Source organism: Rhinatrema bivittatum, chromosome 18 (genome assembly GCF_901001135.1).
Source record: "Rhinatrema bivittatum chromosome 18, aRhiBiv1.1, whole genome shotgun sequence".
In the NCBI taxonomy this organism is placed as follows: Eukaryota; Metazoa; Chordata; class Amphibia; order Gymnophiona; family Rhinatrematidae; genus Rhinatrema; species Rhinatrema bivittatum.
The window spans coordinates 44,076,153-44,104,096 of NC_042632.1; the positions used below are offsets into that span (position 1 = coordinate 44,076,153).

The 27,944-nt window shown below is 43.5% G+C and overlaps 1 protein-coding gene across 1 annotated transcript in view; it reads left to right on the forward strand.

The window, feature by feature from the left end:
• The window catches only part of RASGEF1C (RasGEF domain family member 1C), a 95,086-nt gene that overhangs the window by 49,612 nt on the left and 17,530 nt on the right, over positions 1-27,944 (forward strand). Inside the window, exons 4-7 of the mRNA XM_029584057.1 lie at positions 3,011-3,148; positions 10,609-10,821; positions 18,539-18,613; positions 27,353-27,448. Of these exons, the coding sequence (XP_029439917.1) occupies positions 3,011-3,148; positions 10,609-10,821; positions 18,539-18,613; positions 27,353-27,448 (522 nt within the window). The remainder of the gene's footprint in view (positions 1-3,010; positions 3,149-10,608; positions 10,822-18,538; positions 18,614-27,352; positions 27,449-27,944) is intronic.

The window sequence follows — 27,944 nt, forward strand, 5'->3', positions numbered from 1 at the left end:
GTTGTCAATGTAAAACCCTTATAATAGTGCTCTGCTGGCACTAGCGATTATCCATCAGCAGGCCTGCGGGCACCATGAATGTCTGTCACTCTGAATTCTCTTCTAAGCTTTTATCTTCTCCATCCCCCAGAGGATACGTTGCTTCCTGCTTTATGCCGAAATAAAGCGTACACAGGGTTAGCAGGAAGAGCTGTCAATTACAGGAGATGGCACATTAATAGGTTTTATTTGTGAGGACTGAAACAACTTATGAAAAAAAGATCTAGAACACCGTACAGGAGGAGAACAAATCCCTCTCTCTAGCCATCCCTTAAGAACAGGGAATTGGAGGTATCCCAGTCGCATGAAAACCCTATCCTGAAAGCCAGGTGCCTAATATCTGACGTGACATGCCTGACCTAGAGTTGCCCCGTCAATGGTTGCGATAAGGTTGGGTACATAATTTTCAGTTGAAACAGGCTGGAAATTGCGGTCGGTGTTTGCAAACGCTGTCTATAATGGTTTAATAGCCTACACGTGCAACCAGATTTCTGTGAATCAGCAGCAAATCCACATCAGATCCAGCTGGGTTTTCTGAAAATTCTATCAGCTCAACACAGGCTGCAATTTGTTTTAAAAAAACATTTTGAGTTTGGGTTGGCCTCAGTGGCTCAAGAAGCAGGTATTGGATGCCTGGGACAGACTGTTTCTTCTCAGGCCAGCTAGGGCTGGAGATGCTGCAGAAGCAGCGTTCACGGCCCCTGGGGGGGGAGGGGGGAGGGGTTCTCTGTCATTGCTCCCTGCACCAGCACCTGGTGGCCTCACATTAACAGGGCTCTGGTGGGAGTCTCTGTGATGGCTGGGCTGAGCTACCAGAGGCATATAAAAACAGGGTTAAAAAAAATCCTAGGTACTTGTGAATGAAGGCTCATGAAACCCAATACAGACATTACGCAAAATAAAATGTTTCACTTATTGAACGTCATGTGTGGCTGGTTGGTGGGTTTTTTTTAACACCTATTGCAAGATTTCTTTTGACTAAAATTTCAGTGGCATTATGAATAATCATGATTTTGGGTTAATTGTAACTAATATTTAGCACAGTTAAAGTTTTATAGCCAGACATCTGATGAGGCAAAAAGGAACTATTTTTCTTTAAAAATTCAAGCCACAGGAAATAAACCCAGCGAGGCCAGTATTCATTTGGCCGTTTAGAGTACAAGTTATCTAGCTAGGAGTATTAGAAGATGCGGTGTTAAAACAACTCCAGCAATATCTTGAGGAGCAGGAGATTCTTGACTGTCATCGAAACGGTTTTAGATGAGATCACAGCACGGAAACACTAGTCTTGATGTTTTATGTTGAGGTTTTGAGACTGGCAAAAGTTATGTACCGATTTTTAATATATTCGCAGCATTTGACATGCTGGTTCTTTCGATCCTAATGCTCCGGTTAGCCGAAATTGGTATGGGGGATACAGTTTCTCACTATCTTACCAATCGGGTGCAGCAGGTCAATCTGTTTCTTCCTGGTACCCACTAAAAATGGGAGTACTGCAAGGTTCAGCGTTGTCTGCAGTACTTTTTAATATTTACTAGCATCCTGATGGCAAATTACTGGCCAGTCCGGGAGCTGAATGTCGTCTCTACGCTGATGGTATTCCATTTTCTGTTCCCGTGCCTTACTTGAAGTGTATCAGCTATAAAACAGTAGGTGACTGTACACAGACTAAGGTTAAATATCAGCAAAACTGAATTGCTCATTCTGTCCAGCTCTGCCAGAGATGATGTTCCCCCCTGCCACTACACCTAGGTAACTGGTCTATGCCTGTCTCTAATTAGGTTTGTAACATTTTTTTTGTCACTTTTGATTCCTCATTTACTTTCCAGCCTCAGGTAAAAGAGGCCATGAAGAGTTCTTTTCACAAACTGTGCTTATTACAAGGATGATTTTCGTTCTGTCCTCCAGGCCATGATCCTTACTGGTCTGGATTATTCTAATGTCATTTATGTTGGTCTGCTGGTGTCCACCTTGACAGCTCTGCAGTCTGTACAAAATGGTACCTCTAGCATACTCGCAGGTGCCCGGCACAGTGATCACATAGCACCGATTTTGGTTTTCTCTGTACTTGCTTCTTCTTCTTCTTCTCCAGCGTGTGAAATCCAATATTTCAGTTCTGAGGGATAATGGGCCCTCCTGCATTGCCTCCACGCTGAAGGTTTCTGATCCTCCTCAGTTGCTAAATTCAGCTAGAAGTCCCGTCCCTTCAATCATTGCATCTTTCTGACACGCAGGAACAAACTTTCATGGTACAGGCCCCACTCCATGGAACACATTGCAACAAAAGTTCAGAGCTGAGCTCTCTGTTAACTTCTTTAGAAAGAATATTAAAGCATTCTGTTTTAAATCGAGCCTTTAGAGATTATGTGATTCCATCTGTGAGGACCAGTTCGGAGATCTTTAATTAAGCAGGATTTGATCATAAGAACATAACATAAGAAATTGCCATGCTGGGTCAGACCAAGGGTCCATCAAGCCCAGATCGTCAGTTATTGAGTTAGATGTTTGTCCTTTTTGATTCTGTCATTATTTTGATAGAGTTAGTTCAAATTACTGCCATTATATGGTTTGACTGTTTGTTGGTCTTATGTTTTTATAACATTTTTTTACTACTTCATTTGCCTTTTTTATTCTTTTTTATATGTTGCTCTGTAACCTGTTTAAAATGGTAGATGGGTGGGTAAGAAATCTTTTAAAATAAAAAATTGGGCACAAGCTATATCTTGTGGAACTTTGGATTCTACATTTTATTTAGGCCAGGAGATAGATTCTCTCTCAAACTGCTGGTACCAGGCACCTAGTCTATTGTACCAGGGACCTGGACTATGTCATTAAATATTACTGCCTTATTTAATCAAATGTGCACACAGTGGGAACCAGAATAACTACGAATAGTCCCTGGATCACGGCATACCAACATTCAGTGTTGGAACTTGTTAATGCAGTTCCCTTTTTCCTCTCTCTGTCACAGGCACATGTCAGAAAATGTGGGCCCAAAATTCTGCAGCTGTTAACCGAATGGACTGAAACGTTTCCCTCTGATTTTCATGATGAGCGGATGGTTGGGCATTTGGCAGACATGATTCACAGGATGGCATCTTGCGATGAGGTGAGTCAAGAGCACTTAAAAGTGGATAATAGAAGTGTATCTCCCTGCTGGAATTCCTTCATTGTCATTCCTTGGGGCTAATTGTGATGTTTGAGCTTCTGTTGACTCAGTTCCACAGCTATTTTTTAATTTAGCCGTTGCACAAATTTTTTTTTTTGCAAATTTCAAAAATAATTTTCCCTGTTCTTCTATATTTTTAAATGTATTCGTACATCACAGTTTAACTTTCTTGCACTGCTTGTTCACAATCCGGTGGAAAAGTGGCAGAAATTCAGTGTAAGAAAAACAGACAGATGTAAAATCCTGCGATCAAAGTTTTTGACAACTGCATTCTTAAAGCACAGTGCATGCTTAAGAATGTGTAGGCCACTCCAAAATCGGAGCGGCCTCAGAGGGAACTCTTTCGCCCTCCCCTCACCTTCCCTTCCCTTCCTCTACCTAACCCACCCCCCCGGCCCTATCTAAACCCCCCCCTTACCTTTGTCCGTACATTTACGCCTGCGAGAAGCAGACGTAAATCTATGCGCGCCAGCGGAGTGCTGGCGCGCCGTGCTCTGACCCGGGGGCTGGTCCGAAAGCCTGGACCACGCCCCCGGGCCGGCGCCACGCCCCAGAAACGCCCCGCCCCGCCCCGAAACGTTACATCATCGGGTCCCGCCCCCAACACGCCCCCTTCCGAAAACCCCGGGACCTACACGCGTCCCGGGGTTCTGCGCGCGCCGGCGGCCTATGGAAAATAGGCGCGCCGGCGCGCAAGGCCCTGCTCGCGTAAATCCGCCCGGATTTACGCGAGCAGGGCTTTGAAAATCCGCCCGATTATTTATAAGCCTCTGCTATTCCACGTTTTTACAAAGGTAGGCCCAAGGAAGATTACATAAAGTAACGACATTTAATGGATATATATACAGATATGATATGTAGATAGGAGGCTGATTGCAAGTAAATATAAGTAAATTGGGTAGGAATGATGAAATGGGTGCATTAGGTATAAATTGCACATATATGTCCAATCACCTTCAAGAAGAGACTTAAGACTTTGCTGTTTGGCCAAGCTTTCCCATAACCACTCATTTCCGCATCAGCCCCTCCCATCTGTCCCGACCCAGGCCTTCCCTAAGTATCCTATTTATTTGCAACAAAACCGCTATTTTTCATCCCCTTTTCCCCCTTATCCTTCCCCGCCCTACCGGTTTTTTTCACCCTACTAGTACATCTCACTATGGTTATACTTTGCCTATTCCCTTTATGTAGTTTGTTATGTTTATCCAAGTTTTTTTTCCACCGTGTTCAATGTAAGACAAGACTCTGTCACTGTTGTTGTTTGCTGGTTATAATGTAAACCGAAGTGATAATTAATTCTGTTAATTGAACCTCGGTATATAAAAGTTATAAATAAATAAATATATAATTAAGAAGTAAGTTAAAAATCAGTGATGTGAGAGATATTAAGAACCAGATGAGCAGAGGAAGCCCAGAAGTGGGTGGACCTTGTAGGCTTCATGGTCAGGGATACTTCTGGTGAGCAGGGGCTAGAGGATGAGTCTCAGCTGTGGATTCTCAGGGAAGGCCTGGCAAACAGCCGAGCTATGACATTTTATTTCCAGAAGGTGAGATAACAGGTTTCCAAGTGCAGTGTTAGAGGTAACTTGTTCTATATTTTAGGACCAGAGCAGCTGAATGCGTGAAGTCTCATGCAAGTTAGTTTGACTGAAGACAGTAGAAGTGAGGACAGAAAGCTTGGGAGGATCAAAGTGCCCTTCTGAGGGTATAGGAGAGTAGAAGTTGGGAATGACATTCAGGACCATTTGAATCACGCATTACAGATGGTTTAATGCAGGCGATTTCACATACCCCTTATCCATTTACCAAAATCTAATTTTGCTGCCTTGTTAAGTGAGCTGAAGACATTCTACAAGTTTGTTTTGTTTTTATGATGGTCTTTCACATTTTTTTACTTTTAAAAAATTGTGTTTGCTGGCTGAACCTCACAACAAGAAAAAACTTCTAAACCACATCCACAACAAATGTGTTTCACATGAGTTGCCATAAAAGAAAAGTTGTTTTATTCTGGGACTGTATATTAACATGAAGTGTGCTTAAGCCACTAGATTTCCAGATTAGCTAAAAGATAAATGGATACCTCCACTACAAAATGAAGTCCTAGTTTCCCTCTTTCGGGATAGAGAGAAGCTTGTGGAACATTGAAGAGTGGTCTAGTAGTTAGAGCAATGGGATGGAAAGTAGTGAATCCTGGGTTCAAATCCTTCTCTCCAAGTGATATCGCTTGTGATCTTCAGCAAATTGCTGTTTCCTCTCACCTCAGGTACCTACTTAGGTTATAGGCTCTGTGGGGAAGGTATTATTGTACTTGAAAACTAATCACCGTTGCACTGCATAGATCAGGTAGTGCTACAAAATTAAATAGCATTATTAGAAAATGAATCAAGTCACATTAAAGTCATTATTTGGCTAGAGAGTGGTGCCGTACTGGGTTGGTTTGCACATCTGTCATTAATCCCATCTTCCTCCTCTTTTGATTCACCACATTCCCCGGCAGACTCCTTCCAAAATACATCAACAGATTCATCATATACAGGAGCAGGGACTACATCAGCAGCAGAGCATGACACAAACACCTCCGAGATGTGTTTCCCTAATATGAAATGACTTTCAAATGCTACAAGTCCGTTATTCATTCTGAAACAGCATATTGCATGACATGACATCAGAAATGCATTTATTTCTCACTTCAGAAACCATGTTATTTTATTGTACTGCAGCTTCGCTATTTAATAAAGCATTTCCATGCAAAATCTAGTTCCCATGCTTGAGATGTCTTCTCACAGGGCTGGCTCCATTCCATTCTTGTTTAATAGGCTTTATAAATTGGTAGCAGAACTCACATGGAACAATCTGATTAACTAATCACAAAGCCATATCAGCATCCTGTAAACATAGGGCTATGTGCTCGCCTGCATTTTCATTTTCAAATCAGTATTTCATAACAGTGGTAAGACACTGCAGTGTTCATCACGAACATTGTAGCAGAAGTGGGAAATGATCTTATTCGGCTTGGAAGGAAGTGCATTAAAATTCCTAAGCTGCTGACTAAATTTTAGATGTAAGGTGCTATTAGTTACAACTAAAGGCTACCCTCTTCCCTCTGACACTGTAATGAATTGTAATTCCAGTCTCCCTTAATTCTTGCCCAGCCATCTGTGGTTTTGCATCACCTCACTGCCTGAATCCCACATCAGGAGACTCTGAAATGTCTCATTTTCCCACCCTCTAAGATTGTTAAGAGTCATCACACAGGAGATTCTGTCTTCTGCTGTACTTGGATATCTTGTAGTAAAAGCAACATAATTTGAATTTGTTTATCTGTAAAGGGGGTAATGTTATAACCCTGTGCATAAGTTACACCAATTTTCAAAGTGGACTTACGTGTACGTCTGCTTGCAAAATTATTCCATCACACTTAGCTGCACACACTTATTCCCGCTAAAATATGTGCAGAATTTTTCCTTTGAAATGTATGCACATTATTTGGAAATCCAAAAGTATGCGAGTTAAGTGCAAACCCCTTCCTTGTCCTATCCCAAGGAACTCTACCTTCTCTAGATAAATTAATGCACATGCATAACATAAACACATAGGTTTAGCAATATATTGGGTGGGTAATTTTGTCAAAGGCCATTTCTCCATGTAAAACAGTTTTTAGCCACAGAAGTCTCTCTTGAAAATTATCCTCAGAGCCTCTAATAGCTCAGAAATATGCATGCAGTCATCCCTGGACCGGATGGTATCATGGTACACTTCTAGCACAGGAACCAGCAGAGAAGGAAAGTTACTATTGGTAATAATGAAGCACTGGGGCAACCTGAACAGAGCAGCAGTTACAGCCCTAGTCTGCAGTGGTATGACTGAATCAGCAATTCGGGAAGGCATGGGTTAAACTATATGGAGGGCCCATGTTAAAAAAAAAAAAAAAATCAATGATCATAGAGAGGTCGGATCATTTTATTTTTAATTTGCGTTCTTATTTTTACCAATGCCCTCTCTAACCTCTATAGGGCTTATTACAAAACTTGGTAATAAGATATGGAAGAGAGCCTGGGTGGCTTTACATATTAGTCTGGTAAGAATCAAAGTTGTAGATGACAAGGCCTGAAAACGCCTCCCAGCAGGAGTGGTGGAGGCTCTCACTGTGCTGGGTTTTGGACATGCTTGGGAAGATGTGGATGGCAGTGATAGGAAAAGGGTTACGAAGTCAAATAAAAGGCGTAGGGGAGGAGGGAGTTTGTTTTGGTTTGTGTGTGGGAATTTAGAAGTGCATGTACCTAAAATGAGACTGGATAGGCCATTATGGTCTCTATCTGCCATCATTTACTGTGTTACTAAGAGCAGAGTGGGTTCTTTCATTAACTGAACTAGGTGGTGGCCTAGAGCACCAAATTTGAAGGGGGAATTGGAGCAAAAACCCCAGAAACCTCCATGGGCTGACTAACCCCTTTCAAAGCAATGGCACAACAAGGGAGAAGGGAATATATACTGGGAAGTTGTGGGGCGCAAAGACAGAAAGGAAGCTGGTGAGTGGGGGAGGTGTGGAGAGAGGGTGCTTGATGGGTGGAGAGAGAGAGAGTTTGGTGGGCAGGTAAGGGTGGAGTTGGGGGGAGAGAGAGGATGCTGGGAACTGCAGAAAGGGAGCAAAGAGATTGGGGTGATGCTGCTGTGCTGAGCAGGGCATGAAGGGGAGAAAAAAAGAGAGGAGATATGCTGGACAGGGGGATAGAGAGAGGGGCACAAAGAGAGGGAGATGCAGGAGTTGGCAGAAGGTGAGAGGAGATTGAGAAGTGGATGCCGAGCCAGACGAGAGAGAGAGAGAGGCCGTGGCAGAGCTGCCGCTGGTAGCCAGGTGTGTAAAGAGGAGGGCCTAAGACTGAAGGTTTACCTGATGCCCTTACACTGGCCCTGACTATGAGATCAACCTAGGGTCACACAGGGTCATCGATGGGGCAGGATTAGAACTCCTACCCAGGCACATCCTGAAGTGTAGTTCAGCGCTGTAACTAGATTATGCCTCCTGCCTTCTATTAGTTTAATTTTATTAAGTAAAACTGCAGTGCCTCCGTCTTGTGAAAATATTCTAATTTGCTGCAAGTTTGAGGACCGTCCTTTGCTAGAATAGAAATGAACAACTGCTGGAGCAGTTTTTCTAAAATCATGACTCTTGAGGAAAAGAAAAAGATAACTCCAGTAAAACTAAGTGGGACCCAGGAGAAAAGGTCCCCTACCTCCTCATTTAATTGTGCCCAGGGGCTCAAGTTGGGAGCCACTCCAAAACGCTCAGCTAATGATCAGAGGCTGGATGAAAAGGAGAGGAAAAAAGGGGTCAGGGTTATTTTTACGTCTCCTAATCAGTTTGACAGAAATCGGTTTGTTTTTTTTTCTCAAACAGAAATTTTTTTTTTTAAACACTATGGGGTAGATTTTCAAAGAAGCCCCGGCGTGCACACATGGACGTCCGATTTATAAAATTGGGGGTCGGCGCGCGGGCAAGGGGGTGCACAATTGTGCACCCTGTGTGCGCCGACGCCCGCGGCCTTCACCCGTTCCCTCCCAGGCCGCTCTGATTTCGGAGTGGCCTGTGAGGGAACTCCCCTTCCCCCTAATCTAACTTTTCCACCCCTTCCCCTAACCTATCCCCCCCCCAGCCCTATCCTAAACACCCCCCCACGACTTTTATTTTACCTTCTGCGCCAGCCTCTGCGCAGGCACAGGTTGCGTGCGCCACCATCCTGCCGGCACACGATCCCCCAGCTCAGCGGCAATGGCCGCTGTGCCGGGAGCCTCTGACCCTGTCCCGCCCCCAGACCACCCAGCCCCACCCCTCCCCGCCCCTTTTTCAAAGCCCTGGGACTTAGACGCGTCCCGGGGCTTTACGCACATCGCTGGGCCTTTATAAAATAGACCCAGTGCACGTAACCCCCTCTACACGCTTAAATCCACTGGAAATCCGGTCCTATGTGCATTCATTATCCTTTCCAAAGGCAGATTTAATGAATGTCTTTTTTGGCCTATCGGATTCCTCTTACTCCTTTGGGTTGCCAACTTAATTAGAAACTGTGCCCTCCTTGGACTAAAAAGCCATGCACCTTAAATCATGGTTACCTATAGTTTTAACCCACTTAATTGTCCCTTCCCATTTAACCGAGCCATTGCAGTAATAATCCAGCTGCTGGGAGTCATGGGCTGATGTTCCCTCTGGAACCTGGCACAGATGTGCACTTGAGTCAGCCAGGGTAGTGTCCCTGTTGGGTGCTAACTGATGCACCTTCTGCCAGGGTCCGTGAGCATTGCCTCCGCAATAGGGGGATGTGCTTTTCTAAAAATAGGAAATAGGAAATGCAAACGGCATTTCACGTTTCGTTTTCTGAACAAAGATGAACAAAACTACCACCACCACCAACTGCCAAAGTTTAAAACAAAATCCCTTGGGCTTTTTCCCATCCCCCACCCACCCGCACTCTCACTGTATCTTACCCCATCCATGGGGGTCCAAAGTTCAAAGAAGCAGGAGCGATCCCTACTCATTCCTGTCCTACCCTCAGCACTCTGACCTCTGACTCAGTGACATCACTCACCTTGCGCTGCTGGGACCCAGGGCAATTATTGTGCTTGTGCCGTCGACCCCCCCCCCCCTCCCCGCAAAAAAAAAAATAGCCCTGCATGCGGCACCATCGTGCATGTTTATGTAAACGCAGATTTGGATAACCAAACAGAAAAAATGCTGAACGACTTTGAAATGAAGTGGGAAAGAAGAGGGTATTACTTTGTGATTACTCTTACAGGTGAATTTTAAACGCCCCGTGCGTGCCAAAACCGGTAGATACGCACACAAGCCAGGCCGGCGTGCACCGGGCAGATTTTAGGAGCTGCCCGAGTACCCGCGCACTTGCTGCTTGGTGCACAAATGAAAAGTTCCAGAAAAGGGCGCAGTCTGGATGGGGCATGGGCGTTTCTGGATCTCACCTTGAAATTAGCACAGGCGCGTGCCGGGGTGCTCTGCCGCGTAACTTTACTTCTGCTGTGGATGATGTGCAAGTTCTAAAATAAAGATAAATAAACAGATCGGCGGGATTTTAAGGTTTGGGGCTAACAGGGGAGAAGGGAAGCTGTTAAACTGGGAGGGGGTGTTGGAACACCCCCTCCCGGTTTAACAGCTTCCGGGAGGGGGTGTTCCGGGAGGGGGTGTTGGAACGCGGCCATTTTGTAACACACGCACAGATACGTGCGTGTGTTACAAAATGGCCGCGTTCCTAGGTGCAGGCCGACGCACGCACGCACACACATGTGCTCCCACACGTCTGTTTAAAGTTATCATCCCTGTGAGGTGAATTAAACGTGTTCTAGTGAGGTTGTTTTATTAATTTCCGTGACGGTGTCTTTTCGTTTCCCAGGCGTGCTGGAAAAGTTTAAACCAACTTTTGCAAACATTGAATCAAAAATTGGCATCACCTAATCCAGGGGAGGAAGGGATTATGAAAGTGAATGGTGCCATCTCTGACACGAAGGTGGCCTTTAAAAGCAAACCTCAGTCAATACAAAGGGACATCCTGAGTGTCTGCAGCGATCCTTATGCCCTTGCACAGCAGTTGACATATGTGGAATTGGTAAGCAGCAATACTTTCTACTGTTCAAATTACAAAAGCTTGAAAACCCATTAGGCACGGTACCACCAATGCTGTAACTAGCTCAAGGAATTATTGGCATTAACATGGTGATGTGTAATCTTTTCGTGTGTTGGATTCTTGATTAACTTTTTTTTTTTTTTTTTTTAACAAACAGCATGATATAAAATGGCACTTGTAAGGAACCAAAAAGAAAAACCATAATAGTGACAATATAAACCATCTACAAAAATATAATCACCACTAAAACATAGAGGGCCAGATTTTATAACATGCGCGCGGGCGTAGATTTGTTTGCGCAACCCGGCGCGAACAAATCTACGCCCGATTTTATAACATGCGCGCGCTGCCGCGCTCGTGTTAATAAAATCCAGGGTCGGCGCGCACAGGGGGGTGCACAGTTGTGCAACCTGCGTACGCCGAGCCGAGCAGCCTGCCTCCGTTCCCTCCGAGGCCGCTTCGAAATCGGAGCGGCCTCGGAGGGAACTTTCCTTCCACATCCCCCCACATTCCCCTCCCTTCCCCTATCTAACCCACCCCCCCAGCCCTACCTAAATCTCACTCCTAACCTTTATCGAAGAAGTTACACCTGCTTCTGGGCAGGCGTAACTTGTGCGCGCCTGCTCTCCATCCCCCGGCATGGCGGCAGTGCCGGACGCCTTGGTCCCGCCCCCGCCATGCCCCTGGCCCGGCGCCCCACCCCTGGAACACCCCCTTTTGCAAGCCCTGGGACTTACGTGCGCCGCCAAACCTATGCGAGATAGGCTCGGCGCGCGCGGGGGCAGCTTGGGGCAGGTTTTCGGTGGTTACGCGAGTATCTTATGCGCGTACCCCTTTGAAAATCTGCCCCACGTTGTTTTGGAAATGTTTTGATATTGCAAATAAATGGCTCTTATTTGTGAAAAAAAAACGTTTGCGTTGGTTTGGTCTGATGTCAAAACATTCAGTCAGATATTCTTAGATGAAGAAGGTTCTGGAAATCACTGACAGTGTTTTGAAGATGTTATATGTGCATCAGGGATGATGAGCTTCTCAAACAGTAACTATTGCATTCCTCACAAAATCTCCCAGAAATGAACCAAGACCTCTGATGACAACTATGAATAATCCAGGAAGCACGTACAGAAACTAACACAAGAATCTAAAAAATATTAAATAAACAGAAACTGCAAAATGTGTGCACAAAAGCAAAGAATCCCTGACAGTCCCAGGGCCTCATAATGATGATCCTCAAACAACAGAGAGTATGGGCTCATATATCTCTGGAAATATTCCATACATTATGATGATTTAAGAAATTGCATTTACAGTTTCTTGTACGGAACCAACAGCTTGCATGTCAGAATACATAGCTGGGAGCTGATATGCCCGTATAGCCTGCAGTGATCTGCTCTTCTTAACTATGACAGTCTGAACTTTATTTCCTCCATGTTTTGTCAAAAATTCTAACAAAAAAAAAAAAAAAAAGAGAACATGTCAGCTTTATTTCATCCCACTTCACTTGTCATGTCAGTGACATCAAAGGCAGCTCAAGACCAGGATAGTGGGGATCTGTGTTTATTACTGAAATTCCGGCACCACATTTTCAAAACTTGCAGACAGACGGCACTGCAGACGGAGGGAGGTCTTCCCTTCCGCCATTTGGCACACTTGCCAGGGGGTTCCCAACCCCTGGCCTATAGGGTTTCTTCCACCTTTTCCCTTAGACAAAATTATTTACAAAATTAGGACCCACCTTCTTCCGTAAACTGCCCCATTTCACAGATTTTTAGCTTGCTGCGAGCGTGTGTGTTCAGTCACAGTAATAGTTGTGCAGTCACAATAATAGTAACATCATATATTTGGAAACCAAATTTAGATTGTTGTTGTGAACTGGAATCTCATAAATTGCTCACTCGTAGCATCAATAGCTTAATTCAAGCATTTCATGCACAACTTGCTATAAAAACAGAGCCCCAACAATTTTATTATATAGAGGTAGTTCCAAAAAAAACTTTAAACACTCTTTCACTGTGTCCCAATCGCCCTGAGGAACTGGAATCAATGATTGAAAATTTATATTCACAGTCTACAAGAATAAGACTGATGAAAGCTTGAATTAAGCTATTGATGCTACGAGTGAGCGATTTATGAGATTCCAGTTCACAACAACAATCTAAATTTGGTTTCCAAATATATGATGTTATTGTTTAATTGAAGAATTTTTCACATCATATTTATCAGTTTGTGATTACAGTAGTGTCACAATAATAGTTGCATTGTTGAAATAAAAATGATCACAAAGGTTGTGTTCCATGAAACTTCTAGAGGACACATTTTCAAGGTTATCTAAATGGAGCTTAACTTTTAAAAAGTGGAATTTTCCAGCAATGGGAGATATGAGCTAAGGTGGGGAGTGACAGAAGGGTTCATCCCCAAAGAGGATGGGTTGGGAGAATCTTTGACAAGGCATTGGAAGGAGTTTTAAAGAGGTCTCAAGGTGTCCTAGCCAGAAAGGTCTAGGTGGTTAGGTGTATGTTTCTGCTGTGAGCCAGGGAGGAGAGCAAAGTTGCTGAAGTCCTAGCATGAAGTTCCAGCATTTGGATCCATGGAAGAGTTAGGACCTCTTCTGCAAAGTGATGAAAGTTTTCCTGGGCGCATCTGAGCACCCGAAGCAAGTGGGAAGATCTGCTCTGTGGGGCTAATCTGTGAGTACTTTGAGGAACTTCAAGAAGGACTCCATACATTCTCTGTGAGCTGAACAGTAGAAAACTTATGGGAATGTGAAGAGAAGCTGAATGAGAACTATATTTGCACAATTTATCTGGAGACTCTTGGAAAGAACTGTAAGCTGTGTTTTGCCCTGACTGTTGTATTGTTGGGACCTGCAGTTGCTGAAGTTTTGTCATGTCTTCCATAACATTTTCTCTGGTTTGGTACGCACATTTTGCAGTGATCTGCGTTAATTGTTTGATTTGTGGACTCTGAACCTTCTCAGTGGCCCTGCTGCAGGAGAATTCCTGTCCCTGTTTCAAAGAGCCTTTGTTGTTCCCCACCCTGGGTGAGTGGCCAGGAAGTGTTGTACACAATTTTCAGACAGCATATTTATTGCAATTTTCAACTCGATGTGCGTTATTTTCCATGTAAAAGTACCCTCAGAAAAGGCAGGTGCAAATGTTCCCTTGGCATTTTTCAAAGTTGAAGCATACGTGGAAAATCTGGACAAACTCCATGGGTGTGAAGTATCCACAGACTTTGGAAATGGTTGAATTGTTTTCAAAATTGCCCCTCCAAAGCATAACAAAATAAGATTGCTAGAATGAGCAAGTGCTGATGGCACAGACTTTTGATTTGGAAGCTACAGACCCAGGTCAATTTTGCAACAGTTTATTTTATTTTTGTATTTATTTATTGTGCAAGCGTATTCTGAAACTAAGAGCTCCTATATCTCTCATGCATCCTCAGTCCAATGCTGTTTTAGCTAGTTGTGTCACTGTTCTTTAATAAAGGCAAATCTATAACCTGCATGTGCCTTGTTTTATAAATACAAAGAAAAAACGTCAAGACAGGCAGTGACCTTTACTCATTCACGCTATTGAAAAAGTTTTATTGAGCTCAGACGTTCATCAGATAAGCAAAATAAGGGAATTTTAGAGCCAGCTCTCTTATGTAAAGGTTAATAGAACTGCTTCTATGTAGCAGTGCAATAGGGCACTATCCAAGGGTTTAGGCTGCTAGAAAATTAAAAAAGTGTGAAACATTAATCAATAGCAGCATTGAGAGGCCGTAGCTGCTCAAGCTCGGAGCTATATTTAAATGACCTATGGCCTCGTGGTATACTGTGCTCCCAGATGAGCAGTCCTCCAAAGCTCTATGCAGGAGGGGGGGAAAAAAAGGTCCTTAAAGTGGATGTGATGTCACTGTTCAAGCAGCCAGGCGGTCATTTAGGAGGTCATTTTCAAGAGGCCTCTGCACCTGGAACAGCATTTTATGCACAGAGGTGGCTTTTTATTAAATGCGCATACTCGGGGGCCGATGCAATAAAATTTGCGGAAAGCGGGGGCTGACTTTACAGCGTCCCGCTTTCTTAGTGCACGCATGGCGCCTCCTTGCTGACGCGATCCCGCGGTTACCGGCGTTCTGCCGGTTATGGACACCGATGACGATAAATTCGATGTCGGTTTTCATAACTGCAGTCAGCCCAGCGATGAAAAGCGACGCCGACTTTATCGGCGTCGGTTTTCATTACTGCAAGCCGGTCGGTTATGAAAACCGACGCCGAGCATATTGGCGTCTGTCTTCAAAGCGGCCGGCAGAGGGATTTTTAAATTTCTTTTTTCAACTTTAAAAAAAAGTACAGAAAATCAGTTTTTTCTGCTTTTCTGTACTTTTTTTTTCAGTGCGCTCAGCTATTAACGCCTGCTCCAGGCAGGCGTTAATAGCTGAGCGATAAATGTGTGTCTGAGACGCACATTTATTTTTTTGCATTTGGAGTGAATGAGTAATAGCCTTATTTACATGCATTTGCATGAGATGAGCGCTAACTCATTCACTCCACATCGGACGCATGTTAAATAGGCGCTAATCCCACCCCCTTATTGCATTAGGGGGTGGAATAGCACCTATTTAACCCACGTCCGACAGTTGGTTAAACAGTGCGCTTGGCTGAGCACGTTGTATTGCATCGGCCCCTCAGTCTGCCGGTGACTTTAAACACATATGTAACATTCGCACGTGAGATTGCCCGGACTTGGCGGAGGAATTCCAAGAGGCGGAGCTGGGAAGGGATTTGGGCTTTCCCTGGATACTTTATAAAATTCAGCAGCATGCACTTAACTTTTCAGGAAAAGTTTGTGCATGTCAAGTAACGGGTGTGTCTTGTACGGGTAGCTTTGGTGCGATAATATTCAATACGGACTTATGCATGTAAATCTGCTTTAAAAATTGGTGTGGCTTCCACACGTTTTTGCCGACTTCCTTATGCGAGCTGTTTGAAAATTAATATCCTCCCTATGTAATAGAAATGGATTTGAAGGACAGAAAAACCAGTTTTATAGCACTAATAATAATATTTGTGCATTTATATAGCACTTTTAATCAGAGAACGTTACAAAGATATTAAACCATTCTTACCTCATTAACATTGCTCCTCGGTGCATCTGAATGCCCATCGCACAATGTAAAGTGGGTATAGAAAATATGAGAACAAATATTTATATCCTTATGATTGTGCAGTTATACTTTTTGTATTTTCTTTATAAAGTAGTCTGTCCCTTTCTGGGTATTGTGTGCTTCTAGCTTCTGATTGGTACTTAATGATTAGCACCTTAACAGAGTTGTTCCTCTTTCTTTTATAATATAATGTCCATGTTCGTAATAGGACATGACAATTCAAAAATATAGACAAGTCCATCCAATGACTTGAAAGGTGTTCCTGGCAAAATATTACAGCAAATTCCACTCGGTATGGAATAAGAGAGATGTCCAGCCTCTCAGTGCATTTTCTTTTTGGTGTTCCTGGACATTACATTTACTTTACTATATAATATGACAAACTAGCATCTGCAAGTTTCTATAAGAGGCAGCAGTTGTTATTACTGCCACGTGGCAACAAGATCTCTGACCATGGTCCTCCCCCCACTTAGAAGTGTGGTACAGAGGCAGCTATGGCCATTCATTGTTTTTTTCTATCTGTCATGTCTATGGTTATAAGCCGCCACGCCTCTCCCTGTCCATTCCATTCAATTTGTGGTGTAGTTCAATAGTTAGTTCTAAATGGCTCAAGTGTCACCTTACCGATTGACATACATTGGTTGCTTTCATCACCTTATCATCTGTAACTACTTAGGCCACTGCGTTTTCATCCCATGGTGTCCCATTACTGTAGGACAAGAGGTTATTTTGACTAATTGCAATAATGAAATTACCACCAAGCAGCTGGCCATAAAAGCCGACTTCTTCCCAAGATGATAAAAAAAAACGGTAGAAGCCAACTGCTGAGTGGCAAAATTACATTATTGCAATTAACAAAAACTGACCTCTTGGTCCCACAATAATGGGGCAGCATGGGATGGAAAAGCAGTGGCTCGGCTAATTTTAAGTAATAAGGTGATGCTCATCAGTTGGTATAATGATGCTTGTTTGCTACAATTACATTTATTTATCACCTTCCAATGAATCTCAAGGTGATTCACAATAAATGTAATGTTATATACATTAAGAATAAAAATAAAACCTCAAACAATAAATCTGCCCCACCTGTGACTTCTTTATTCTACTGGAGTCACATCCATTTGTGACAAAAATTCTACAGAAAGTGGTTTTAAAACAAAAGCAAGTTTTTATGGATGAGTATGACATATTAGATCAACATTAATATGGATTTAGATCAGACCTTAGTACAGAGACACTTCTTTTATCATTGTGCAATGTTTTTAGGAGAGGATTTGATTCAGGGGCAGAATATTTTCTTGTTTTGTTAGATTTATCAACATAGTTTTTCACTGTTGATCATTTTATATTGTTAGGATGCCTGCGTGACCTAGGGATAGACGAGGTGGTACAGGTTGCAGGAAAAAAGATTTGTTTAAGATCTCTACTGGCATCCCCCAGGGATCGGCTCTGACAGCTTCATTTTTTAATGTATACATCACGCCAATCTGTCAGATGTTCGCAGAGCTTGATGTTGAGTACCATATATATGCAGATGATAGGGATGTGAATCATTTTTTGACAATTTTAAAAAATCGTCAGATATATTTTAAATCGTCAAAAATCGTTAGAGTCGCGATACAATAGAAATTCCCCCGATTTATCGTGAAAAATCATAAATCGGGGGAGGGCAGGAAAACCGGCACACCAAAACAACCCTAAAACCCACCCCGACCCTTTAAAACAAATCCCCCACCCTCCCGAACCCCCCTAAAATGTTTTAAATTACCTGGTGGTCCAGTGGGGGGGTCCCGGCGCGATCTCCCGCTCTCAAGCCATCGGCTGTGTTAATAAAAATGGCGCCGATGGCTCTTTGTCCTTACCATGTAACAGGGCAAAGGTAGTGCTGGCGCCATTTTGAATATTGGCAATACGGCCCGAGTGCAGGAGATCGCTCCCGGACCCCCACTGGACCCCCAGGGACTTTTGGCCAGCTTGGGGGGCCTCCTGACCCCCACAAGACTTGCCAAAAGTCCAGCGGGGGTCCGGGAGCGACCTCCTGCACTTGGGCCGTATTGCCAGTATTCAAAATGGCGCCGGCGCTACCTTTGCCCTCACTATGTCACAGGGGCTGACCGTCAGCCACGGTCTGGGGAACAAATAAGCATAGAGGTAACTTGCTGATGCAGAGTTACTACCCTTGACCAATAAACTGATACTTTTGATGCAATTCAACATTGCTTTCTGCTTCAAAGGCAAGGGGTAACAAGGAATTGGATTCAAAAAGCAACCAACAAGGGCCCAACTTTTACAGACTGGGAATCTATTAAGCATAGGTGAAACCTGCACTGCATGGCAGATGCTACCATGGGTTTGCTGGACAGACTGGATGGACCATTTGGTCCTTTTCTGCCATCATGTCTATGTCTTTCTATGTTTCTATGATGCTTCTCATAGGGCTGCGCTAGTCTATCGAACAAAGAACTGTTCAAGAGGACAAATCACCTTAAATTAAAACAGATTTTACCAGTGTTCCAAAAATCTAATGGTTTTATTTATTGTTTAATAGGAGAGGCTGAGTCACATAGGACCTGAGGAATTTGTACAGGCTTTTGTGCATAAGGATCCTTTGGATAGCACCAAGGTATGAGATTTTGACTTTTGATTTATACCTTGGTATGTTTCCCTGCGATGCACATTACAAAATGAAAACAAAATTCTGCTACGGTAAGTATGGCAAGAATGCCTACTTTTATTATAGGACTAATTTACAAAGAATGTAAATCAACATAACCCTGTTCTCACTGCTGTGCAGTCGCTTAGCACATAGTTAGAACTAATGGTATTTAACTGTCCTTGGGGGCCGATATAATAACGAGCTAGGTTGAGCACACACACGTTTACTTATATTTGTGTGTATAACTTTGCTCATGATTTAATAAGGATTTTAGCGCACAAAAAGTGTGTGCACAAATGTGAGTACAAATGTGTGCAAACATTAGCACCCTTCCATGTAAATCCCATCTTAATGAAGGCATTAGCTATTCCTCTCCAGTGCAGGGAGGTGCATTAAAGCCCTGAAGACTTAACTCACATTTTGTGAATGCTGTAAATTTAATTTCTAGTCAGAGGTGGAGTAAAGATAACTTACATTTCTGGTGCGAAGTGTAATGCTGGATTTATGAATAGGCAACATAGGCATGTGCCCAGAGTACCAAATTATGAAGGCTCCCAAAAACTGGGACTTCCTCTGCTGCTCTCTGACTTCTGGTGGAGGAACCCCGACCCCGGTCCTCCGCCTGTGGGCACCGTAATCTTAAATCCAGACCTAGCCTAGTGTTAATCTAAGGTGCTGTGCCAGCATCGCATTGCTGGGGGCGGGGGTCCTAGACTTTTGGTCTCCTAGGTCTGGGATTGATTCCTGCGCCCAGGAAACCCTGGTCTGAGACCACATCAGTACAGCGCCATAGGTTAACGCTAGCCCCAGGAATGTGACCAGGAGTTCAAGCCTTTTAATAAAAAAAAAAAAAAAAGTTGGTATACAGTGGAGTATCCTGGGATTCCCAAGCCAGGGGAAATCTACCCACTTACCCCAGCCCACCCACTCACTAATACTCACCACTTACTTACGCACCCCCCCCCCCCCCCCCCCGGTCCTCCTTCAGCTGAGGTCACTTTACAGCTGCCGAGTGAAACTTTTCAGTTTAATGCACGCAAATCATGTTTTATATGTGCAGGTCATGTTTTCCGCATGGCCCAACGTCCTAAGGCTGTGCACATTCTGCTCACAGAAGTGCATATTTTTATGTTAGCATGCTTTTTTTTTTAAGCTCCCAATGCAATTGCATATCATTACCTTACAGCATTGGGAGTTAACACGTTTTCAGTGGGTGAGCAGTGAAGACATTCGCTAAAACCGAGTGTGCATATTTTACTCACATTTTCCATCATTTTATTTAATTTATATTCCACCTTTTAGGCACCTCAGAGTGGGTTAAATTTAGGTCCCTTTTATTACAACCGCCCCCTTGTTTGTAAACGTTTTGGGCAAATTTGGTAGATTCATGAAGGAAAAATACAACAAAAAAAAAATGCTTTTATCAATGTCCTCAATATCAAAAACACAGATAACAAAATAGAACAGAATGCAAAATTGCTCACAAATCCCACAGTTCAAACAAACTAATCTTTATTAAATATGTATTAGATTATCTATATTTAAATACTATATCACTTAATTTTTATGTATCAAACCATATTGTATAGTTAAGAAACGGCTCAACCCTACTTTTCCCCATTTAATACAACACAAAACAACATTAAAAACAAGACCAACATAGAACCCTCATGAATCACCCCCCAAAATCACATGACATCACAACACAACTGACATGAAACAAAAGACAAAAAACACACAAAAAACCCAAATCCAAAACACAACAGACCACAATTCAATGTGTTGGGTTTTTTTTAAAATAGAAATGGCAATAAAAAATGAACTGAACGGTGTTGCGAAAAAAGTTGGCGGTAAGTTCAAAATGCAACTGCTAGCCCAGCGTATTTTAAAAGGTCCCGGCCACGCGCGTAAGTCTCGGGGCCGAAGAAAACGGGCAGGGCGGGGCTCGAGGCCTCTGGCACAATGGCCATTTGCTGCTGTGCCGGAGGATCGCGTGCCGGCAGGGTACTGGCAGGCCAAAGAGGTAAGATTACTTTTTTTTTGGGGGGGGGGGGGGGGGGGGAAGGGGTAGGAAGGATAGATTAGGGGGTAGGGAAGTTCCCTCCCAGGCCGATCCTAAATTGGAGCGGCCTGGGAAGGAACGAGGGAAGGCCGCAGGCCTTGGCGCGCGCAAGTTGTACTAATGTACACCCCCTTGCGCGCCCCGACGCCCGGGTAGCGCGCGCATGGATGCGCGTTCGCAGGTCTTAAAATCTACCCCACAATTTGTTATTTGCAAGACAAATGTTTTTGGGGACAGCCAGGGATACGATTTACAGACTCAGAGGTGAGTAAATGAGCAGGACTTAATTTGGTAAAGCTGCCAGGAATCAGGACTGTGCCCCTCAAATCGTCTACAAGCAGAAAGTGGGGGTTGTGAGAGGCCATGTGAAAGCAAACACCGATCCTAGAAATCAAGTCGGCTTTCCCAGGTATCGAGCCGGATTTGCCTCTCAGTTGGCAAAGGAAGTTACAGTACACGGAGATATTCAGCGCCGAAATGCCTCGTATATGTCCCCGTGAAGCTGCCTTTTTTCTTGTTTTGGACCTGATGTTTCTACTGATTTGCAACCATCGTCTGTGCAGGTTGTACCAGATTAACAAAACACTGATTACATGAATTATAATCCAAAAAAGATTAAAAAAAAAAAAAAAAAAAAAAAGAAGATTAAGTAAAAACATTTACAAAGCCAAAGTATAACACTTGCTTTTCAATACATTTTTTTTAAAATGTAGGACCTGAGTACAGTGCCACACATTTTGTGGTGTTTGGGTTATACGCTATTCTTCCTTTCCTTTTGTGCTTTCCGAAAAATTGCTTTAAGAATAAAAATGCAGAGCTGTAATCCTGCTCCGAAATAAGTATGATATCTGTCTGAGCTCCTGCTAATTGTTAACACCGGGACTGAATATTTTAAATGTTTTGTTTTAAGATTCAATAAAGCAGAGTCTCCAGTTATATAAATCCATAATTACCCTTGCCATTTGAGCCTGACAAATTAATTAATAGTGCTAGCTGTATTCAAGCAAGTAAGGCACAGCTTATTACTGCTGTCAAGGTGATATTTTTGAAGGTTTTTCTCCATCTTGACAAAAGCTAGAAATTAGCAGCGGTAGAGTTGTTTTTTTTCTCTTCCAAGATAGTGGAGCTTTCGTATGGTGAAGTACAATGGTTTGTATGTGGACGTGGACAATGGGACTGTCATGATTGACGCACGGTGTACGAAATGTGATAAGAACCCAAGCTGGGGATTAAAATGCTATTGCTGCGAGGTGGTGGAGCTGCAAAACAAAAAATAAATAAATAAATAAAATAAATTGCTAGCTTAACTAAAACGATATTATTCAATAATCTCCCTGCAAATAATATATTCTGAAAAGGAAGAGGGATTTGTACGGACACCCGAATCACTTTGCAGTTAAGGGAAATTGCTGAAAAGAATCTTGGTCTTTCAAAGTGTTGCATGCGCTTCCATCAAAGCATACGGCTGAGCTTCATGAAAAGCCTTTTGACAAATAAACTTCTCTTATGCCTTGAGAAAGAAATTAGAATTTATGTGGTGACTTTCCTAATGCCTGTGTCTCCAAGTACTTTGGGACTGGAGCACAAAAGGGCATTGACTTTTTGGATGGAACCCAGCCTATAATTAACATGGCTTTAAAAAAACAACCACCCTATCTCGTGAAGTGCAGATAGTCCGTGTAGCTGCAGACTACGTAGCTGCTTTTAACACGTTAAGCACATTTTCAAAGGGAAACTATTCACGTTCACAGTACTTGTTCCTTGCTTTGTGCAGTTTTAATTGGAAACGCGAGAAAGAAAGAAATTTGAAGTGCAAAGTCCATGTGTAAAAGCATCCGGGTCTGGGTGGGCAATGAAATGGGGAAGGAGGAAAGGGGGGAAGCAAAACAGTGCACATACAAGTAATGAGTGGCGTGGGAGGGAGCCCCTTAGGTTGTGGTGCACTTGACGCTGCCTCGTAGGCGAACCTACGTGGCCTACACCAGCAGCTGGCGAACGTGCCCTGTAACGGGAGAGACTGGAGCTTCACCTGAACCAGCCGCCTCCCCTGCAGGTTGAGCCCTTGGGTTTCCTGTGGCCGGCAGGACTTAGGTGGGTCCCTAGGGCAGAAGGGCACACTGGGCTAAGAACAGACAGCAAGCTAGAGGTTCTGAGAAAGGCCAAGGGTCAGGGCAGGCTGCTAGCAAGCGTGGTCAGGTCCAAGCAAGAGGTCAGAATCAAGAAGTCAGGCCAAGGAGAAAAGAGGATACACAGGAGACGCTGGAGGAGACGGACCGGGCAAGACAAGGCTGGACGACGCAGACTGGACAAGGCAAGGCAGGCTGGGCAAGGCACGAGCAGGAGAAATCAGGAATGCAGGACAATCGGGTACGCAGGGGCAACAACAAGCACTGCCTCTAGGCAGGAGACCTCTTGCTGGGGCAGCATTGAATAGGAGAAGACCTTTGACGTCATCAAGGGGCACCGCGGGGACTTTCCCACCATGGCCTCTTTAAGGCTTCATGCGCACTGTGCGCGCACGCACGATGGGAGGCCCCAGATCATGGCGGCGTCTCGGCGGCATCCGTTAGCGGCAGCCTCCCTGCTTCAGGAGGAGACTGGTGGTGCCCCGGGTGTCATGGGGTTGAGCGACGCCGGTCACAAGCGGGTCTCACATCCGGCGAACATAACAATATATCTGAAAGGGTAACGTGCGCACGGTGTTTTTCCTCCCCTAACCTAAACACGCCTCCCCTCCCCCGGCACGCCTCTTTTTCCTGTAGCACAAAGCGCGCACGCCGTGGAAGCTGCGCAAACTTTTAGTCACGTTTCAGGAGGGCAAATGCCTTTTCAAAATGGCTCTTTTTATGGTTTGCTTAGAAATAAACTCTGCCATTGTGTTCTGTGCAACGTTTAAAAGGAAAACTGCAAACGGGATCCATCAGGAATTTTCCTTTTCATTGGAGATTCCCCCCACTTGTCATCCCATTGATGGACATCTGATATTAGAGCTCTGGGAGTATCTGTTTTAAAATGTGACTCCTGCTGGTCTTCTGTGTATCCATCGTCTCTCCATTGAGGGAACTCCCCTCCAGTGCCTTCATCTAGGACTAATGCGCACGAGACTTGGCGCTTTCAGCTGCCCTGCCCATAAAATATGGAACCAACTCCTCTAGCGTTTCGCCGGCAAGCTTGTTGCCTCACCTCCCAGAAACAAAATGTAAAAGCCTGGCCCGGCCTTTCCTTAGACTCAAGAGCGGAGTTGCATCCTCTAGCCGCTGCCCACCAGAAGCCCACAAAGTTCACCCACTTCCGGGCAACACCAACTGATGTTTCACTTAGTACTTAACTAAAAATATACAATTTATATCCTATGCACCTGCTTCCTTACTCCTTTCAAATTCCTGAATGTGATCTGCTTTGAAGTGGCTGAAAGGCAGAATATGAATAAATATTTACTTGTAATCTACTTCATACCTGTATGTATCTATTACTTATGTACTCATTGCTTTATTATTTTATGTAATTCTCCTTGGGCCTACCTTATGGATAGAGGCAGAATATCAAGTGCTTATAAAAAAAATAATAAATAAAAGAGAGATTGCAACAATAAAAGTGGGGCTAGGTTATGGCATCGTCGTTACAAGCAATTGCATCCTAACCTCGCTTGTTCTGACTTAACTCATATTTTACGCCACAACACGTGCTTTGTGTGCGTGCGGCATGTTTTCTGTGCATAAATCCCCGATTACAGGCCCTGGTGCGGGAACCTCAGCTTCTGCCCATAGACTGATGCAGGCCCTGGAAAACTTTATTCCGCCTCTAACCAGGAGTAAAATTTCCAGCGCTATGAAAATACGAGTAAAGCCAGGACACCTCTCTGCACTGGGGGGAGAGATGAGGGGGCAATAGTTAATGCTTTTATTTGCATAGCTTTTCCACAGAAGGGCAGGATGCACGGTTATATGCGCACATTTTCTGTGTACAAAACTCCTTGCTGCATTGGGAGTAACATTTGGGCACAAAAAGGTGTACATACAGCTGAAGGTAAAACTGCGTGCTTTGCTGAACACATCGGCCTGTTAGCTTGCTTCTGACAATCTCTAGGTCTGCTACTTATGATAATTGATGGTGACTTCTACCTTAAAGAATGGATCATTGACTGGGCTGAGTGCCATACAGCAAGGGTCAATAGTCACTGGGAATATTTATTTCTACAGCAAAAATGATCTTGTACCTGATGGTGTCTCCACTAAGCTTTTAAAGCTGCCACAGAGGCTTACATGATCAGGTAGAACGATTCAATAGGAAGGGGATTGAAGACCCTCTTATAACATTTAATTTTCAAGTACTTTTTAACAATTTTTATAGAAGTTACAAGACGGGTCTGGCCCTATAAATAAATCTCTGGTCCTCTTAAACCAAGCACGAAAAGAAGTCTTTTATCCCACGCCTTGGGGAATCAAAAGTCCAATCAATAATCTATTGGGGATCCTGGCAGCAGAGTCTTCTCATGGTTTCCTCATGCTGGGAGGCGTACTTTCAAAAGAAACTAGAAAGGGAGCTTCTTTGATTATTGATTCAAAACTCTAGAATAATCTCCCAAAGATGGTGAGATTCCAGGAGGATTACCAGTAGTTTCTTAGGGCAGTCAAGTCCTGGTTTTCCAAGGATGCATTTCATTTGTCAGAAACATAGTACCTCAGCTGGTTGCTGGGACATGGACGAATGGAACGAATGGGACGAATAGAATGGAATGTTGGCATGGGTGCGAAGTCAATCTTTATCCTTGTTGAGCTTGCAGGCGATGCATTTCAGTTTTATATGATGGAATTAGATGTTATCATCACATACAATTGACTAACTCTTAATGTTAGTAGGTAATTTCTACTTTATAAAGTGTGATTTCATGTATCATGTTGTCCTTTTGATATGTTAATTTGTGAATCCCTGCAAGATACTGATTAGTAGTAGTCAATAAATGCAAAAGTACCTTAGGATAGCAGAAGAGTCTTCACCATCGCAGCAGAGCTGTTAGTCTTCCTGTATTCCTTTGTAGCTGGGAGTCTTGGTGTGAAGTTAGCTGCTGCTCCCCAACAGCTTTTGCCCTTCTCCAACTTCAGGGAGCAGTAACAAAACTCAAACATAAAGCATTCTTTGACTTGCAGTAAGGCCAAGAAATCAACTGCTGATATCCTCTGTAGTGAGGACAGAAATCTCTCCAGACTTGTGGAAGCAGCATCACCATCAGCTTCTTGTAAACCTCCCAATATACAGGCTGTATCTTATAGTTCCTTAACTTCTAAAACAGCCCACATAAAATCTAAACCAGATGCTTGCATAGGTTACACCAGTTTTCAAAGGTGAACGTACGAATACTTTACCTTTGAGAATTACCGCCACCCAAACTACCTGCACACTTTTGCACCTGCTAATTTGTGCGCAGATTTTCCCCCCCCCCCCCCCCCCCAAAAAAAATGTATGCATGTACTTTTGGAAAATGCAAAAGTATTGATGGTGGTGCAAAACCTCTCTCCAACTCTGCTCCCAGAAATGCTTTTGCTCACTGGATTGGCCACTGTTGGAAACAGGATGCTGGGCTTGATGGACCCTTGGTCTGACCCAGTATGGCATTTTCTTATGTTCTTACTGTGGGTAAATGTACGCACATATAAGCTCTGACATATGTTGTGTTGTTTTTATTTTGATTTTATTTGTGTATTGAATTTAATTAATTGCCTAGTTTCTGTATATCACCTTGATTTACCTATGTAAGAAAAATAACCAATCAAAACAAAAAATAATATGCACATAAGTTTACCTACATTTTGGGTGGGCATTCCCTTCCCAAAAGGTCCCAAGACACACAACCATAACCAAGGTATGAATCATGCAGTGATAATCCTTGCTCATAACTGCACAGAGTCACAATGACGAAAAGTCCTGTCTCTCCATTATTAGAACACAATAGGCAAGTCATAATTAAAATCCCTATGAGAATTTCCTTAACTGTTTAGACCTGATGAAGTGAATCTGACTCTTAAAAATGTTGGATAAAAACATACTAGGTCAGTCCATAAAAAGGTATCACCTGTAGCTTCTATGCTGGCCTTTTATTTCTAGGGATAAACTATTCTATTCATATTGATTCTGTGGCAAGGAATGGGCATCTGTCATTCAATCCTAGCTATAAAGGCAGAATACACCAAGTGAAGCTTTAAAATTGGCAAACAAAATGTCCAATATGCATGCAGACTGATACTAAGAGCCTGATTTAAAAAAGATTTCATTTTCCAGGGGGGAAAAAAGAAAAATGCTTATAAATAAAAGATTTAGTATCTTCTGCTGCCCTCTAGTGATTATTTGCAAGCATACTATGAATTAAATGAAAAGAAATACAACTTGTGGGAATTTCTGAGTCCCTGGTCCCTGTTCTGTAAAAGTGATGCAGCTCATAACAGCTACTAGAAATTCTCAGACAGACTGAGAACTGATGCATCCAAATGCAAAAATACAGCACCAAGTGTGTTTGGAAGTCTACAGGTATCCCCCCATTGATCTGTAAATGATATTTATCAAAGTTCTTTCTGATTTATGCACAGTGGGAACCGGGTGTCCAACCAAACTGTGGTAACATTTTTTATTTTTTATTTTGCTTATTTCAGCCTTGTTTTGCTGACCAGAAGAAAACCAGCAACTTGGAGGCTTATGTGAAATGGTTCAATAGACTCTGCTATCTCGTAGCCACTGAGATTTGCATGGTAAGCCCAAGAGATGATCTACGCTATTCTGGATATTCCAGAAAGTGATAGGAGCCTTCAAAAGCAATACCCAAATACAGATACTGCTTCCATTTCCCTTCAGACAATTGTGCTAAGGAGTAAGACATGTACTGTATTGGATGATGTAGGGAACATGCAGTGAACGCAAACAAACAATATTGGGAGGAAAAAATCCTTGGGTGGTTGTAAATGAAGGCTGATGGCCCGCCAGGATCCCAGTTCTGGTTCCAGACTGGAAGAAGAAGGAGAAAGAGGAACTATGAGTCCAAACAGCCCCTCACCCAAGAAGAAAACCCTGCAGTTTTAGCAGGTTTTTCATTGGACTCTCCTTGTGGCTCAGTGGCAGTGCTGCCATGCAGAGGGTCCCCGGTTCAATCAGCTCTTCTGCACTCTGGGTCGGTCAGGGTCAGGAATGCTGAGGAGGCAGCATTCACAGCCCCGGGAAGGGAAGCAGTGATAAGAACATAAGAAATTA